Raw genomic sequence first — 19,166 nt, 5'->3', positions numbered from 1 at the left:
TCTAGATTCTCCCATAAAATGAAACTTCCTCTCAGTATCAACCTGACAAGACCCTTCAGGGTCATACATATTTCAATCAGTTGCCTCTTACTCTTCTAAACGCCACTGGCTACAAGCCTAGCTTTTGCAACCTTTCCTCATGAGACAATTCCCCCATTCTAAATATTGTTTTGACCCAGTAAACCTTCTGTGAACTGCTTCCAAAGCATTTACATCCTTCCATAAATAAAATTACCAATACTGTGGACAGTATGTCAGATGCAGTCTGACCAGTTCCCTGTATAATTGAAGCGTAAATTTTCTACTTCAATTCAACTCTCAATAAAACCACTGAACAGGTTTTGACTTTCTTGAATCATAGAAAGTTTACAGCACACAAAAAGGCCATTTGGCCCATTAGGTCTGTGTCAGTCAAAAAACAAGCCACTTGGCCTAATCCCACTCTATAGCACACGGTGTATAGTTCTGCAGTTTACATCACTTTTAGGGCAAATCCAGGCATTTGCTAAATGAGTTAATGTTTCTGCCTCTATTCCCTTTGCTCGGCAGTTCTAGATCCCTACAACAATTCCCATTTCCCTTCCAATCTTTTGACCAGTCTACGCTCAGTCACTGACTGCTTAAGTAGTACCCTTGCATCCATTTTTATCCACACACATATACATATATGGTGTAAACATCTTATGGTTTCACCAAATTTAAAATATATCATGGACTATGTACAGTCATTGTTCGACTCTGAGTTGTAGCCATTATAAATTAATAAAAATCAAATTATATACTATGTTTAAAAGCCACTATAACTATACCTAGGGGATACTCACCCTTGTGAGCTCTTCCAACCTCGAGTTACTTTTAGAAGCAAAAAGACTAGGATGGAGATAACAGCCATCATTATCATCATCATCATCTTCACCTGATTCTGTTACAGATTCTGTTGACAAGATTAAAATTAGCTTAAATTATGATATCCAAGATCACAGGTTTATCCTCCTTACATAAGCTTTAATGACAACATCAGTAGTTATAACAATAATCTCTTATATAAACATAAACTTAAAGATCCAACATTGATATGCAAGTTGTATTAATCCGCAAATTACTGAAATTATATCATAGAGAAGGCCCATCCATGTGTCAATTTGCTTCATGCAGTCTGGGACAGGGGTTCACCATTCAGCTCCTAATAGCCAACAATCAGTTGTCTTTCTTTGAAATCATGACTGATCTGTATTTTAAATTTATGCATTCATCTCTGCTCCAAGCCTCTTGTCTGTCAGTCACAAATTTGAAATATTAATTAAACTAGATTGTTTTATGGAGAGTGCTCCACAGTTTTCCATATGCTGTGTGAAGAAAGATTTTCTAATTTTCCTTCTGAATGATCTGGCTCTGATTCTCTGCCAGCACTACATATCCAACCAGTGGAAAAGGTTTGTATCTACCAAACCTATCAATTTCTTCAAAATCCAAAAGATCTCAATTAACTCACTCTGTGACATAGAACTAAATTTTGTAAGCCAGGGAAACTAGCCTAGTTTATAAAAACTCTTTTCTTTTTGAATCTTGGCTAACTACATCACATTCCTTCCAAAGTCTAAAGTGTAGTATCTAAAGCTATATATAATACTGGAAATTTGCCCAAGTTCAATAAATGCTTTGTCTAGATATAACAACCTTCCTCCCATTTACAGTGTAGTCCTCCAGGTGCAGAGATTAAGACCTTGTCTCAGCGAGTTTTGAGAAGATTTGTAGCTCAGTTTAAAGTTCTGGATGTAAGTTTGCTCTCTGAGCTGAAAGGTTCATTTTCAAATGTTTCATCACCGTACTAGGTAAAATCATCAGTGAGCCTCTGGTGAAGGACTGGTGTTACGCCCCACTTGCTATTTGTGTGTTTAGGTTTCCTTAGGCTGGTGATGTCATTTTCCTTTTTTTTCTCAGAGTCATAGAGATGTACAGCATGGAAACAGATCCTTCGGTCCAACCCGTCCATGCCGACCAGATATGCCGACCCAATCTAGCCCCACCTGCCAGCACCTGGCCCATATCCCTCCAAACCCTTCCTATTCATATACCCATCCAAATGCCTTTTAAATGTTGCAATTGCACTAGCCTCCACCACTTCCTCCGGCAGCTCATTCCATACACATAGACCCACCTGCGTGAAAACTTTGCTCCTTAGGTCTCTTTTATCTCTTTCCCCTCTCACCCTAAAGTTATGCCCTCTAGTTCTGGACTCCCCCACATCAGGGTAAAGACTTTGTCTATATATCCAATCCATGCCCGTCACGATTTTATAAACCTCTATAAGGTCACCCCTCAGCCTCCGCCGCTCCAGGGAAAACAGCCCAAGACTATTCAACCTCTCCCTATAGCTCAAATCCTCCAACCCTGACAATATCCTTGTAAATCTTTTTTGAAGCCTTTCAAGTTTCACAACATTTTTCCGATAGGAAGGCGACCAGAACTGCACGCAAACCTTCTTCGCTGTACACTACACCTCCAATTTTGGTGTCACCTGCAAACTTAGTAATTATACCTCTTATGCTCACATCCAAATCATTTATATAAATGATGAAAAGTTGAGGCTCACCACTGGTCACAGGCCTCCAGTCTGAAAAACAACCCTCCACCACCACCCTCTGTCTTCTACCTTTGAGCCAGTCCAGTATCCAAATGGCTAGTTCTTCTTGTTTCCATGAGATCTAACCTTGCTAACTAGTCTCCTATGGGGAACCATGTTGAAAACCTTACTGAAATCCATGTAGAACACACCTACTGCTCTGCCCTCATCAATCCTCGGGTCCAAGTCAATGTGTTTGTTGATAGAGTTCCGATTGGAATGCCATGCTTCTTGGAATTCTCATGCGTGTTTCTGTTTGGCTTGTCCTAGGATGGATATGTTGTCCCAGTCAAAGTGGTCTCCTTCCTCTTCTGTATGTAAGGATACTAGTGATAGTGGGTCATGTCTTTTATGGCTAGTTGATGTTTGTGTATCCTGGTGGCTGGTTTTCTGCCTACTTGTCCAATGTAGTGTTTGTTGCAGTTCTTGCAAGGCATTATGTAAATTATTTTTGTTTTACTTGTTGTCTGTATAGGGTCTTTTAAAGGTCATTAGCTGCTGTTTTAGTGTGTTGGTGGATTTGTGGGCTACCATCATGTCAAGAGGTCTGCGTAATCTGACAGTCATTTCCAAGATGTCTTTGATGTAGGAGAGAGTGGCTCAGGTTTCTGGGCACATTTTGTCTGCTTGTTTGGGTTTGGAGCCGAGGAATGCATTGTGGTTCAGTCCCTCATGGCACCAGGGACCCAGGTTCAATTCCAGCCCCAGGCAACTGTCTGTTTGGAGTTTGCACATTCTCCCCATGTCTGCATGGGTTTTCTCTGGTTTCCTTCCACAATTCAATGGTGTGTAGGTTAGGTGAATTGGCCACGCTAAATTGTCCATAGTGTTCACAGATGGGTAGGTCAGGTGCATTAGTCAAGGGTAAATATAGGGTTGGGAGAATGGGATTGGGTGGGTTACTCTCCGGAGGGTCGGTATGGAATTGTTGGGCTGAAAGGCCTGTTTCCACACTGTAGGAATTTTATTCTGTTCTTCTATTCTAATCTAAATCTGGACAGTGTTCAATGGGTACCTATTCATTTTGAACATGCTGTATAGGTGATTTTCTTTTGCACTTCACAGTTCCTCTGTGCTGCAGTGTGATGTGGCTTTGACTGGGATAACACATCCATCCTCGGACAAGCCAATCAGAGACATGCACAAGAATTCCTAGAAGCATGGCATTCCAACTGGAACTCTATCAACAAACACATTGATTTGGTGCCCATCTACCACCCTCTGAGAAAAAGAACAAGACATAACATCACCAACACAGGAAATTACATCACCAACACAAGGAAACGTAAATGGGTGGCACGGTGGCACAGTGGTTAGCACTGCTGCCTCACAGCGCCAGAGACCCGGGTTCAATTCCCGCCTCAGGCGACTCTCTGTGTGGAGTTTGCACATTCTCCCCGTGTCTGCGTGGGTTTCTTCCGGGTGCTCCGGTTTCCTCCCACACTCCAAAGATGTGCAGGTCAGGTGAATTGGCCATGCTAAATTGCCCGAAGTGTTAGGTAAGGGGTAGATGTAGGGGTATGGGTGGGTTGCGCTTCGGCGGGGCGGTGTGGACTTGTTGGGCCGAAGGGCCTGTTTCCACACTGTAAGTAATCTAATCTAAAAAAAATGCAGAAATAGAAAGTGGGACATAACACCCTTGCTTCCCCGGAGACTCACTGATAATGTTGCCTAGTATGGTGACGATATGTCCGAAAATGAACCTTCCAGCTCAGCGAGCAAACTTACATCCAGAACCTAAATGGTCTTAGTGAGCTGTAAACAGACCCAGAGATCGCTTTGGAAATTTGTTTTTCCAAATTTTCACTGAGGAGTATGGTCATAGTCTTCAAAAGGACACTGACAACTTGGTAGAATGGGCAGAAATATGGCGGGAACAATTTAATGCACAGAAATGCAAATGCTAACATTTTGGCAGGAGGAATTTGGAAAGGCAATAAGACCTAAAGAATACAATTATAAAGAGAATGCAGGAGCAGAGCATTATACATGTACAAATCATGAAAGTGGAAAAGCAGATTGAGAAATTAGTTAAAAGATTCATACAATCTTGCACTTTGTAAATAAAAACAGTGAATGAAAGCAAGGAAGTTCGAATGAACTTGTATAAACTGCTAGTCTGGCCACAACCAAGTGTAGTAGTTCTAGGTATAATAGATTAGGGAAGACAGGAGAAGATGCAGGAAGAGTTTAGATAACAACAGTTCCAGAAATGAGAAAGTTCATATACATGGACAAAATGGAGAAGTGACATGTTCTCCTTAAAGAAGAGAAAGTGAAGATGCATTTTAATAAAATACTTGCTCCTGTTCGCAGTGGGGCTGAGAATCAGTGGTTTTGATCTGGAATGTACTCCCCAAGATTGAAGGAGATGCATTCAAACAAGGCAATGAACATACTAAAGACAGAATCTAAGCAGCATCCCTTGACACTCAATGTTATCATCACTGAATCCTCCATTGCCAACATCCTGGAAATTACTAGTGACCAGAAACTGAACTGGACTAGCTATATATGTGGCTTCAAGAGCAAGTCTGAAACTAGAACTCTTGCAGCAAGTAATTCACCTTCTGACTCTCCAAAGCCTATCCATCATCTACAAGGCACAAGTCAGGAATGTGATTGAACAGTCCTCAATCCCTGGATGAATGCAGTTCCAACAACACTCAAATAACTTTCCACCATCTAGAGCAAAGCAGCCAACTTGATGAGCATTACATTCACACCACTGACTCTGTGGCAGAAGTGTTGTACTATCCACAAAATGTACTCCAGAAATTAAGCAATGTTCCTTAGTCAGACCCTCCCAACCCATGAACACTACCACTTAGGAGGACAGGACAACAGCTACATATGAATACCACCACATGCAAGTTCTTCTCCAAGCCACTCACCATCCAGACTTCGAAATATATTGCTCACCATTACCTTTGGAAGAGCAACCTGCATGTGTAATAAATGCTGACCCAGCAGAGATGGCCCACATCCCTTTAATAAATTTAAAAGGAAAAGCTCAAAAGACAAAGTTGCATTGCTGGCAACCATCATTCGTGGTATTTTACATACCCATCCACACTACTTTGTACGTAACAGGCAAAAGTGAATTCCTAAAATAAAGAACTGTAGGTGCTGGAGATCTGAAAAAAAAACGATGCACTTGAGAAATTCAGCAGATCTGACAGCACCTCTAGTCACAAAAAAGAAAGCTAACGTAGAGTCCAGTGGCCCTTTGTCATAACTGAAAGCAGTTGGGAAATCCATGTTCACTACCCAGCCTCCCGACATCCTGTTCTGTACCGAATGCTCTCAGCTAAGCTAACCTAATTTCAACTATCTTCACTTCTCATTAGCGGCAAGTCAGCATTCATCTTCCTCTCTGCCTGTCTTATTCTCTCTAACGCACTGTCTCTATGCGTTCAATGTTAAGGAATTTGAATCTGCACCTGGAGTGGTGAACTGTAAGGCTACAGAACAGATGCACATTAATGGTATTAGAATGGGCAAACAAGTTTATTCAGACAGCACAGGCACAATGAGATGAATGACCTCTTTCTGTGATGCAACTTTTCTATGGTTCTAACTCTCGATTTCTCTTGTGGATTCAAAAATCTATCTAAGCAGCTTTAAACAACCAATGACTTGGCCTCTATTGCTATCTGGGGAAGACATTATACACTGAAAATCCTTTATATGTTTTAAATAAAAAGTATAAGCTTATCCTTCAAGTACTAAAAGATTCAGTTACAAGTGTTCACAATACACCAACCACTAATAAAAGGATTTTTTTTTACAAATTGAATGCTTCTAATGAATGCTTTTCCACTTCGCTTATAGGTTCCTAACATAACTAATGCGACATTCTCAATGTTGATACTATTTTGAAAGGAAGACGTGTATTTGTATAACCACTGTCACTTCTCCCAGGTTTTCCAAATCCCCGTACATAGTAAATTACGTTTTAAAGTATAGTATTATACAGGTAGTCTAAAAAATCTAAACTGTACCTTTTCCATGACTCCAATGTTTCCTGTAATGAGTGTTCAAGGGTAAGCTACTTCACCTACAGTCTAATCAACCTCCTTTACAGGATTCCATCGATTCTTTTAGCAATATTTCTGAATACAATTTCACTTTTAGAATGCACCATTTTGCACCCTGAACCTGCTCTCTTGTTCAACAATGGCTGACCTTCTACATCAGCTACACCTTCTAGCGCGTGTGCATATACTCTGATTTCCTTTGTATCCAAATATCTATTAAACTCTGATTTGAGGACACTCAAAGACATGAGGCACAAAATTCCAAAGTATCAAATCACCTCTGAGGAAGAAAACTTCTCCTCACCTCAATCCTAAATGCCAACTCTTCAGAGACTGAGACTTAATTTCAGTTTACTCCAGACAGGGAATAATATTCACACACTATCAACTCTGCAAACAGTAATCAATAATGTGGTCTCATCAATGCAATTGAAGCAATATTTCTTTATTCTTAAATTTCAAACTCTTTATAATGCATATCCTTTGCTTTCCTAACTGAGTGCCGCATTTACAGTTAACCTTTTGCAATTCCTGAACAAGGTCACCAAACTTCCTGGAAAAGTTAACATTTCCACAGTCTTTCTATAGAACACTGCATCTCTACTGCATCTTTGCTGTTTTTAAGAATTCCATTCTCTATTCTTTTCCTCAGACTGTATCATTTCACGTTTATGCCAATCTAACTGCATTTGCCACACCTTTACCTAATCCTGTCTGCACCTTGCTGAAACCTTATTTGTCATGCTACTCTACTGAACACAGTCTATAATGTTTTAACATCGGCTCAGCATGCAAATCACGAATGAGTCTGAATAACCAGAAACTTCCAAGAGACTTGCTGCAGACTAGTCATGTCTCAGCAATTTGAAAATAATTTAATCCTATTCCCTGCTTTCTAACCTTCAGCTGTTTTTGATACAATACCTGAATTAGAAATGAGCATTAATTTCACATACAAAAGTCATGCAACACTTTATAAAGCAGTTTTTATATAATCTAAATATAAAAGATCCACTACATTTCCATTTGATTAGGCAAGCACAACCTGCCCCTTAGAAATCCTTGCTGTCCATCTTGAATTAGCCTATGCCTTTCTATGTAATGCTACCCTTTACAGTCTCTGGCAGTTTTCCCATTGACATGAGGATAACTCATCTCTGTAACTGCTGGGTTTAGCCTCTTCATTTTTTGTTTTAAGAATATGAAATAACATTCACCACCACAGCGCTTGATACAATCCACATTTGGTGAAAAAAAAACACTACAGCGGCTTTCCATTACATTAATGATCTTCTTGGTCATTTTTAAAATTAATTCACTAAGTGATGACATCACAGGCAAGAGTGATTTACTGTCAATCTCTAGGTCATCAAAAAGATGTTACTGTCCATGTGAAGTGCTGTTGCAGGGGTGTTCCAACAAGGAAAGCAAACAGTCTATTCAGTTTCTCCTCATAACTGAATGTTTCCACGGCAGGCAACATCCTGGTGAATCTCCTCTGCAACTTTCCAATTGCAATCATACCCTTCCGATAGTTGTTGACCAAAATTGAACAGTGGCAGATGACGGCCTAGTGGTAATATTGTCGAAGTAATATTCTAGTGACAGGAGTTCAAATCACGCAATGACAGATAGCGGAATTTGAATTCAATGAAGTATTTGGAATCCAAAGTCTAATGACGACCATGAACCATTGCTGATTGTCAGGAAAAACCCATCTGATTTAGTAATGTCCTTTAGAGAAGAAAACTGCCATCCTTACCAGGTCTGGCTTATATGTGACTCCAGACCCAAAGTAATGTGGTCGACACTCAACTGCCCTTTGGGCAATTAGGGATGGGGCAATGAATGCTGGCTTACCCAGCAATGCCCACATACTGTGAATGAATTTAAAAAAAGTATTCCATCTGTGACCTAGCCAACATTTAATTTCCAATTTTAAGTTGCAAAAAGATTTCCTTGCTCGGTTAATGAAGGCAAGAATCCTTGATACCTCTTTCACTACCCTGTCTACCTGTGCTGACATCGACATGGATTTATGGACGAGTACACAAAGCTCCCTTTGTTCCTCAGAATTCCCGAGAACACATTATACATATCCTTCCCTTATTATATCTCTCTAAATGCCTCGCTTTTCAAAGTTAAATTTTATTTGCCATTACTCTGCCCAATTTACTAGTTGTTCAATACCAGAATCCATTCTTTGCACTGTGAACAACACCAATTTTCATGTCATCTGTAAGCTTAGTAATTATACCTTCGATGTTCACATTCAGGTTATTAATGGACACAACAAACAGCACCAATTCCTGGGGTACACAACTTGTCACAGGCTTCCAATCACAAAAACAATCCTGCATCACCACCCTCTGACTCCTATTTGCAAATCAATTTTGGATCCAGTTTGTATCAACTTTCATCGAATCCTATGGGTTCTCGGGCCAGCCTTCCATGTGGGACCTTATCAAAGGCCTCAGTGAAGTCCATCAAACGCAAAGAAAACTCAATTTTCAAAGAAAACTCAATTAAACCACTTGATGATGGAGCGGTGCTCCGAAAGCTAGTGCTTCCAATTAAGCCTGTTGGACTATAACCTGTGTTGTGTGATTTTTAACTTTGCACACCCCAGACCAACACCAGCATCTCCAAATCAATTAAATTAGTCAGACAGGATCCCCCTCCAACAAATCTATGTTGACTATCTAGTTATGATGCATCTTGTAATTAAGCACAGTGCCAACTTGCATATCAATTGCCCTTCCTGCTTCACCCCCACTAAAAACTGGACTTATTTCACAAGCAGTATCTTGCAAATTCACTGAATGCAAAAAATTATCAAAGTGTAGGATCCCATTTGGAATCAGTAAATGAAAAGTGATCAGAAATAGTTCAACTTACTCTTTTTCTCTTCGCCTCTTTTTTCTGCCTGAACAACATATTTCCCATCTTTCATTGTTTTGAGGATGTGCTTGTAGTATGGATTTAGATAGTGATCAAACCGCAGAAAATCAAATTGAGAGTTTTGGGCTTGTTTAGCTTTAAGCATGATTTCAAACTGTGTGCCCTGCTTGCAGACAAACTTTGCTGTACGTTCAATGATGGCATGCATTTTGGATGTCGCAGGCTGAAGAAAAAAAGACATGTATACATATCACAAATACTTGCATTCATGAGACAACGGTATTAACACTGGAAAATATAAATATAATTTTCTATTAGTGTAGACAGAATTCAATTAAAATTCTCAACATGTCTGCTAGTTAGATCATTACACAGAATCAATCATTATATACGCACATGCATTTTGACCAACATATCACAATCAATGCACTGAAATCTAAAAATATTGGTTGGTTATTTGGAAAACAATACATTTCTGATGATTTTATAACCATAACAAGGTTAGTGACTGTCATTGATACAATGGCCTTATGGAAGGCCATGGTAGGCTCATGATCCAGGGGAGGTAGGAGGTGGTATCAGTGAGCTGACGCTCAGTTTCTGCAATTTGGAGGTCAGTATGTCAGACTAAAACAGCACCACCCTTATTGACAGGCTTAATCACAAAGTCAAGGTTGGACCTAAGCACACAGAGTGTAGTTAGTTCGGAGACAGTCAGGTTGAATAAGGTGGGGGGGCAGAGAAATTGAAGCGACCAATGTCAACAGTTCTCAATGAACAGATCGAGTGCAAGTAAAAAGGCCATAAGAAGCTGTTGCAAACTGGACGAAGGGATCTGTAGGACAGTGAAAAGTCTCTTGTCCAAAGAAATGGGCATGGAGGTAAAGACGATGGAAGAAGAGTTCAACATCATGCTGTGCCTGAAATTCATTACGATGGGGACACGGGGGATAAAACTGAGACCTTTGCTGAGTACAGAACGTTCAACACTGGAGAGTGCAAGAGGGATGGTGAATGGATGTAGGTTTGCTTGCTGAGCTGGAAGGTAGGTGTTCAAACATTTTGTCACCATACTAGATAACATCTTCAGTGAGCTTCCAGATGAAGCACTGGTGGTGTAGCTGGTTTTCTATTTATAAGTTGGGTTTCCTTGGGTTGGTGATGTCATTTCCTATGATGACATAATTTCCAATGGTGATGCCATTTCCAGTTTTATTTTGCCAAGGGATGGTAAATGGGATCTGAGTCAATGTGTTTGTTGATAGAATTCTGGTTCTCACTCACTGAGAAAAAGAGCAGGAAATGACATCACCACAGGAAATGACATCCCAGACCCAAAGAAAGCCAAACACAAATATAAAGTGGGCTACACCACCAGTGCTTCATTCGGAGGCTCACTGAAGATGTTACCTAGTATGGTGACGAAACGTCTGAAAACTAACCTTCCAGCCCAATGAGCAAACCCACATCTAGAACCTCAACCTGAGCTACAAATCTTCTCAAACCTTGCTACGGATGGTGAACACCCAAAAGGTGGGGCTGGGAAGGGGGGGGGGGGGGGGGGTGGGGTTGGGGGTGAAATCATAGGAAAGGAAGGTTCCAGGAGGCCATGGGTATCTCTGAGTTGTTGCATCTTGTGTGCTGTGATGCCTGGAGGGAAAAGAACTTTATTGTTAGAATGGTGAATGAGCCGGAGGATGGAGCAAAACTGGGGAGTAGTGTAGTTCCAATAGTACACAAATTGGCAGTTTTGCTCATTATTTCTTCCTTCTGTAACAAATCAAACCAAAGTGGAGGATTTGTGATATCCTACTATAATTTAACTTATTTTGCCACAAACTGTTTGATGGATATACCATCCTTAAGTAAAAAACATTACATGCAATGTACAAAAGCAACAGGTGAATACAGCTCTGAAACATGGTCATGGTATTTCTGTCATGAAGCTTTCGAGGATGCCCAGGCTTTGAACTGAGATGGATTTATTATCACATGTACTCACAAGAGTACAGTAAAAAGTTTACAAGTCATCACTTACAGCACCATCTTCGGTAGAAAGGCACTGAGGTACAGATTCTTAGGTACAAAGCAGAAAAATAAGGATAACAAAGTTTAGAAGTTAAACTATTCAGTCACTGACTAAAAAGTGGGAAAACAAAGAAACATAGTTAACAGTTCAACACCAGAGTTCATAAGTGTCTGGTCATGCTGGGCCTTCACTCCTCACAAGGCTCAACCTTCCCACTTCGGGCTCAACCTCACCCCTACTGCCGGACCATACTGCTTGCTCTTGCTGCCTCGCAGCCTGTCCCTGCTACTGTCAAGGGAAGCCTACTCCTGCTCTCGCCACTGACCACCTCGTGCTTTATTAAAGCCTTTCCTCATAATGCCTCAACACAGTTACTTACAGCATAACTAGGACAAACAAAAAGCAAACTGCTATCAAAATGTTTTAAACTTTTTAAAACTATTTACATAACCTTTCCAGAATTCTGTCTCATAGAGCCATAGTTAACAATATTAGAGCTATTCAGCCCACGATGCTATCTATTTAATCCTTAAAAGGCACATACATAGACACTAGACTTAAATGTCAAGGAACAGGTCAGATCAGATTAGACTGATATTTAATAGTGTGCCACCAAGATGTCATGAAAAAACTGAAAGCTAATTTTCAAAGTGGAAAGCCTCCAGTGGCTGGTGTTATATAAGGGAAAATGCTTATGATTGCCAGAAACAACAACACGGGCGAAAAGAATTGTTGCAGGAATTGCTCAGGGAGAATCCTCAGTCAGTTCATTATTGACATATCAGTCAGTCACAAGATCAGAAATGAGGCCTTTCTTTTGAAAGAAAACTTAAATTTGCAAATCCTCTTGTGCAAGAACCATATTACTCTTCACTTTATTATTTTAACTATTGCTCACGTGCTGTTGATGCAAGCCCAGTTATGAAACTTACCTGAAAACAACTGCTTCAACTATAAAGTTGCCAATGCCTTACAGTGTCTAAGTGCCAGGTAATAACCAACTGAAAGGAGGGAAAATTTATCACCTTTCATTGCCCTTCTGCAGCACCAAACAAAACTTAACAGCATCTGGCAATCACCACCAACCAGCAGCTTAACTGCTATATCTATAAGGCGATTAAAAATAAAGACAGATGGTACCATCACCACATGTTGATTTCCACATCACACATCATCCCATCCTCAGCTTCCCCAGCAGCATCCCCAGGTCAGCTTAATAGCATCTTGTACCAACGCTCACTGTTACAAGGGCTGTAACCATTTGGGATGACTCAGCACTACAACAGCAATAAATAGATTATCCATTATACCCAAAAATACCAACTTCTTTTTTTAAAGAAGTGCCCCAACCATTGTCCTTTTAAAGAAGGAACCCAACCAATGCCATGCACCAATCTTCTACACTGGGAAACCAGGGTACACAGAACAAAACAAAAATCTCAGACAGCCCAGAATACGTCCTTTGCAAAAACCAATATAGACCTGTTGGGTCAAATGGCCTATTCTTGTATGTAAATTCTAAACAAAAAACTCTTCAAGATCAACTGTGTGTGTGGAGTTTGCACATTCTTCCCGTGTCTGCGTGGGTTTCCTCCAGGTGCTCCGGTTTCCTCCCACAGTCCAAAAATGTGCAGGTTAGGTGAATTGGCCATGCTAAATTACCCATTGTGTTAGGTGTAGGAGTAAATGTAGGCGTCTGGGTGGATTGCTCTTTGGAGGGTCGGTGTGGACTTGTTGGGCCGAAGGGCCTGTTTCCACACTGTAAGTAATCTAATCTAATCTTGTTCCCTCTAAGATATCAGTGTATTTACTGAAATGTGAAACATATCTTGAAGAGTGTCCTAAAAGTAACTACTGAACCTCTCAATAATTTTAAATTTGAAACCATGTTCTGTTAAACTGGCAACTTCAGTCAAGTTGAACATAGTTTGCAAGTTACAGAGTCAGAGTTGTAAAGCAGAGGGACAGACCCTTTGGTCCAATCTGCTGACCAAATATCCTAAAGTAATCTCGAACCATTTCTCAGCATTTGGTCCGTTTTCCAAAAAGTTGACTTTTTAATTCTTATTGACTGATCACTTTAAACATTACTGCTGCAGAAATAGTAACATTGTCTGTCAATCATTTGTGAAAAAAAAATCACTATTTATACTTTCCATCAGACGTACCATACACATACCTTAACCAGCAGGTATACCAATTCTTAGAAGAGAGAAAAAAAAAGAGCTAATTTCAAAATGTCAGACGTAAGAGTTATCTTAAAGAATGCCCACTTTTTAAGCAAAGTTTCATGGCACCAGTTACTGAATAATTAAAAGCGATGCCAATCCTATCATTCAGATAAAAATCAGAATTTACCTTTTAGTCAAAACCAGTTTCCAATAAAGTGCAATATGCATGAACAACAGAAATTTCAACATCAGGGATGCGCCACATTTTCAATGCCTCAATAGTACAGAGGATAATCAACCATCTAAAATGATAATGAGTTCCAAGACAGTGAAGCTGACTATACAACTCATCATGTCTTAGCAATCACAACGTCTTGTGGCACAGTGCTGGTAAGCATACCCTTGGGCCAGGAGGTTTGGGTTCAAGTCACACCTGCCTCAGACTGTATTATATATAACCTGTCTAAACAGATTGATTTCTATTTCATATTAGGAAGGTTTCTGAGACTGGAAAGAAAGGACAATCACATCAATTAACTACTATAAGCAGCAGACCAATTGCCCAAAGCACTGATGGAAAGGAGAAACCTGGGAGTTTCTACTCATGAGGAAAAAGAACATAACACAATTTGACAACTTTTAAGTAAATTATCTGCCACTAAATACCTATTTGCTAGGGTGGTTAGCCTATACACACAAACATGAAATAGAAATAGGCAAGTCAGCCCATCCAACATGTTCCATGATTAGTAAAATCATGGCTGGTCTGAGTTTCCTCTTTATCTTCATGCTTTAAAGCAACAACAAATCACAGTTATGTTGTGATCAAGATTTTTCAATCAGAATTTAGAAATAATCAGCAATTCAACGCTATTTGACCACTTTCCTAATAGAAAAATGCCACGTGAACTGTAACATCAACTTTCAAGACTAAATCACAAGTGTTGAATTGGACATGTGAAATATCTAGCTATTAAATGCATAGCTCAAACATAAAAATTCGTGGTTGGCTCTTATGTTTATCAATTTAGCAACACTGACCAAGACGTGAACGCAAAGGATTTTATCTAAATGATATGACACACTCGAATAATGTTGAAATCCACAATGTAGTCCCTATTTTCCCATTATCATAATTAAGCTGCAAGCCACTAAACAATATAACAGAACATACTGTCCCACTGGGAACCTTTTTACTGGGAAAACCTGTCTATTATTGCATCTACTTATCGGCAGATACTGTGTGACTGTCAATTAATTACAGTGCTACAAGTTAGATTTTCCGTAAAACTCTAGAATACTGTTCAGAAAGACGGGCTGAACCATGAAGTAAAATATATTTGAGTAGGACTCAGTCTCCCCTGAACTTCAGACACGATACGCCAATAAATACAATGGTCTCAAAATCCAATTTAATCGATGACAATGCAGCTTCTTTCATGTGGAATTTGCAAATACAATGTTTCTTCTTTTGATAATGGATTACACTTTCTCACTCCAAGTACATTCTTAAGGAAACAATTGCAAGGAATACAAGTTACTTACAACTTCAACATCAGAAGGGACAAGTAGCCCAGGAGGAGCAGTGTACGGTTCCTCATTCTCTTCTGCATTATCATCAATCTCGACTACGACGCAAAAGATAAAAAGAAAACATTATTAATGTAATGCAACAAAAATAATATGATATAGTGTGTAAAAGCAAAATACTGAATGCTGAAAACCTGAAATAAAATCACAAAGCAATGGAGGAACACAGCAAGTTTGGCAGCATCTGTGGAGAAATAAAATGATTAACATGTTAAGTTTAGTCTGAATCTTCTTCGAAGCTGAAAAGATCTAGAAAATGGTGGTTTTTATGCTGTGGTAGAGGAGGATTAGAAGCAATTGGAATAGATTGTGAGGTGTCGAAAGTAAACTACTTTAGAAAAGTTATACATTAGATGTGATACAGTCCATGTTCAAATGAAAATCATTGCTCACCGAATACGTGAGCGTAACTCTATTAAGATTTGAAAATCTCTCTCTACCTGACCATTTTATGCATACCGAGCATACAGTTACCACAGGGTGAAATCGAGGACTGCAGATGCTGGACAGTCAGAGTTGAAAAGGGCGGCACTGGAAAAGCACAGCAGATCAGGCAGCATCAGAAGAGTAGGACAGTCGACATTTCAGGGTTAAGCCCTTCATCAGGAATGTCTTGGTCTACCTACAGAATTGACTGCAACAGTTCGAGAAGGCAACATCACCTCAAGGACAACTAGGGATGGGCAATAAATGTAGAACCAGCCAGTGAAGTCCATGTCCCAAGAATTAATTAAACAAAAGGAAGCTAAATTTATACTAGCACCTTTAACGTGCTGATGCAATGAACAAAACGTCTCCTTGTAGGCTGTTTAACAGCTATAATCCTCACACAGTCTGCGAGGCAGTTTAGGAAAATGTCAATTTACTCATCTGCAATGACTAAACAGAGTTCAAAGGGAGACAGCTGAAGAGAAAGTGGAAGCGTTAGTGGTGATCTTCCAGGAATCAGGGAAGATCCCAGAGGACTGGAAAATTGCTAACATGACACCCCTGTTTAAAAAGGGACTAAGGCAAAAACAGAAAATTACAGACTAATTAGCCTAACCTCGGTTGTGCATAAGATCCTGGAATCCATTGTGAAGGGAGGGATTTCTGAATATTTGGATGTGTATAGTAAAATAGAGCAAAGTCAGCATGGTTTCACCAAAGGGAGGTCATGCCTGACAAATCTGCTAGAACTCTTTGAAGAAGTAACGAGTAGCTTGGACCAATGAGAGCCAGTGTTATCTCCCTGGACTTCAAAGTGGCCTTTACAAGATGCTGCATACGAGGCTACTGAGTAAGATAAGGGCCCATGATGTTAGGGGCAAGGTGCGAGCATGAATGGAAGCTCGGCTGTCTGGCAGAAAGCAGAGAATGGGGATAAAGGGGTCCTTTTCAGGATGGCAGCCAGTGACAAGTGGTGTTCAGCAAGACTGTTCGGAGCACAACTTTTCACTTTATACATTAACGATCTAGGTGAAGGAACTGAGAGAAATCTGGCTAAGTTTGCAGATGATACAAAGATAGGCAGAGGGACAGGCAGCACTGAGGAGGCGGGGAGGCTGCAGAAAGATTTGAACAGGTTAGGAGAATGGGCAAAGAAGTGGCAGATGGAGTACAAGTGGGAAAATGTGAAGTCATGCACTTTGGTAAGAAGAATAGAGGCATGTACTATTTTCTAAATATGGAGAAAATCCATAAGCCTTAAGTGCAGAGACTTGGGAGTTCTAGTCCAGGATCTTCTCAAGATAAACTTGCAGGTTGAATCAGTAGTTAAGACGACAAATGCAATGTTGGTATTTATTTTGAGAGAATCGAAATATAAAAGCAGCGACATATTTCTGTAGCTAAGGCTCCGGTCAGACCACACTTGGGAGTGTTGTGCACAGCTTTGGGCCCCATATCTCAGAAGGATGTACTGGCCCTGGAGTGTGTTCTGAGGAGTTTCACGAGAATGGTCCCAGGAATGAAGAGCTTAACATATAAGGAACATTTGAGGACTCTACGTCTATATTTGATAGAGTTTAGAAGGATGAAGGGGATTTAATTGAAACTTACAGAATATTGAATGGCCTGGACAGAGATGATGTTGGGAAGATGTTTCTGTTGGTAGGAGAGACCGAGACTTAAGGGCATAGCTTTTGAGTAAAGGGAAGACCTTTTAAAATGGGTAAAAGGAGAAACTTCTTCAGTCAGAGAGTGGAACATCTATGGAACTCATTGCCACAAAGGGACATGGAGGCCAAGTCATTGAGTATATTTAAGACGGAGATAGTTAGGTTCTTGATTGTCAAGGGGTTCAAGGGTTATGGGGGGGGGGGAGGCAGGAGAATGGGATTGAGAAACTTATCAGCCATGATTGAATGGCGGAGCAGACTCAATGGGCTGAATGGTTCTAATTTCTGCTCCAATGTCTTTTGGTCATAAGTTTCATTATTTCTACAGGAAATTACATTATGATGACAGAATGATAGAGCGATACGACACAGAAAGGAATTCAGCCAATCATGCAATTGGTGGATCTTAGAACGAACATGAATTTGTAGCCCTAGGTTCCTGCTATTGGCTCATAACGCTGCAGATTTCTCATCTATTGCACCTGTCCATTTCCTTTTAAAATGTCAGTTTCTTTCTAAGTATAGCATTCCATAATCTGTCAACTGTCTGAATATATTTCTCATCATCTTCCCTCAATATCTGTTGCCACTGATTTTCAATTGGCCTTCGGTTATGGCCACTTGCCTTTATCCAATGTGTAAACTTGTGTAAACACTAACCATTCTAGCTACATTATAGAAACCATATACATTTAATTTAATGCCCCCTTTGTAGATTTCCTAGTTTCTGCAACTTGGGTTTTCTTTTTAATTTTACTGCTGTTTATATATCTGTTCTTAGCCACGATTTTTGCTATTTCCTCATTCCATGATTATCATGGAGATCATGGGTATCAATTTAACAACCTCTATCTTCACTAGTCAGACGTCAACTCATTTTTGATAAACTAAACCAGAGGTGCAAATTTATTACATAAAATCTCTGAAACAATCAGATCAAAGGCATTGTATAACAAAAGTGAGTACTCAGTTGCAATTATTGATAAACTAATATGGATATTTCAGTTTATCAAGTTGACTGCTACTTTTAGATAGTTAAATAAATGTTAAATGGCCAAATATCAGATCTATATTTATAACTGAAAAGAACTACAAAAGACATTTCAAACCAGTTTCAGAGTAGAAAGATTTCGCAAACAATTGTTCTGGGAAACATAGAAAACAGGAGAAGCAGGCTATTTGGCTCTTTGACCCTGTTCAGCCATTCATTATCATCATGGTTGATCATCCAACTCAATAACCTAGTACTCTTTTATCCCTATATCCTTTGATTCTTTTAGCCTTAAGTTCTATTTCCAGCCGATTACACGACCTCTAGAAAACATCAATCACCCTGATAAAATGAAAAACAATTTGATATTTACCATCCGTTTTAGCCAGTTCTTCTTCTTCTGTTGGTTGTGATGGATCATAATAATCACTGCTATAAGCAAACCCAACCGCATTATAGATGCCATCCTCAGCTAAAGCCTCATTCAGACGTCTATATTCTTCCTCTTAAAAGGCAGAGTTTTGAGAAGGGAAGAATGAATTAGACTTAAAGAAGCAAACGTTATTATAAAATGTACATAAAGTTAAAATCTGACTTTTACATCAGCAGTACAGAATAAAATCAAGAATAAGATTTAAAATACAATCATTAATTTAAACAAGAACTATGGAAAAATCTCAAAACTTAAATCAGCAGAGAATGAGCTTTCACTGAAGAGAAAG

The 19,166-nt window shown here is 39.7% G+C and overlaps 1 protein-coding gene across 3 annotated transcripts in view; it reads right to left on the bottom strand.

The window, feature by feature from the left end:
- sfswap (splicing factor SWAP) overlaps positions 1-19,166 on the bottom strand; it is a 127,922-nt gene that overhangs the window by 105,797 nt on the left and 2,959 nt on the right. For all 3 annotated transcript variants that reach the window (XM_072587682.1, XM_072587681.1, XM_072587680.1), the window contains exons 3-6: positions 18,818-18,949; positions 15,310-15,392; positions 9,562-9,787; positions 825-934 (exon numbers count right to left, since the gene is read on the bottom strand). In XM_072587682.1, coding sequence (XP_072443783.1) covers positions 825-934; positions 9,562-9,787; positions 15,310-15,392; positions 18,818-18,949 — 551 coding nt within the window. The remainder of the gene's footprint in view (positions 1-824; positions 935-9,561; positions 9,788-15,309; positions 15,393-18,817; positions 18,950-19,166) is intronic.

The sequence above is a fragment of the Chiloscyllium punctatum genome, chromosome 17, assembly GCF_047496795.1.
Source record: "Chiloscyllium punctatum isolate Juve2018m chromosome 17, sChiPun1.3, whole genome shotgun sequence".
Lineage (NCBI taxonomy): Eukaryota > Metazoa > Chordata > Chondrichthyes > Orectolobiformes > Hemiscylliidae > Chiloscyllium > Chiloscyllium punctatum.
The sequence above is the reverse complement of the archived record's forward strand: the minus strand, read 5'-3'. Positions and strand labels throughout refer to the sequence as shown.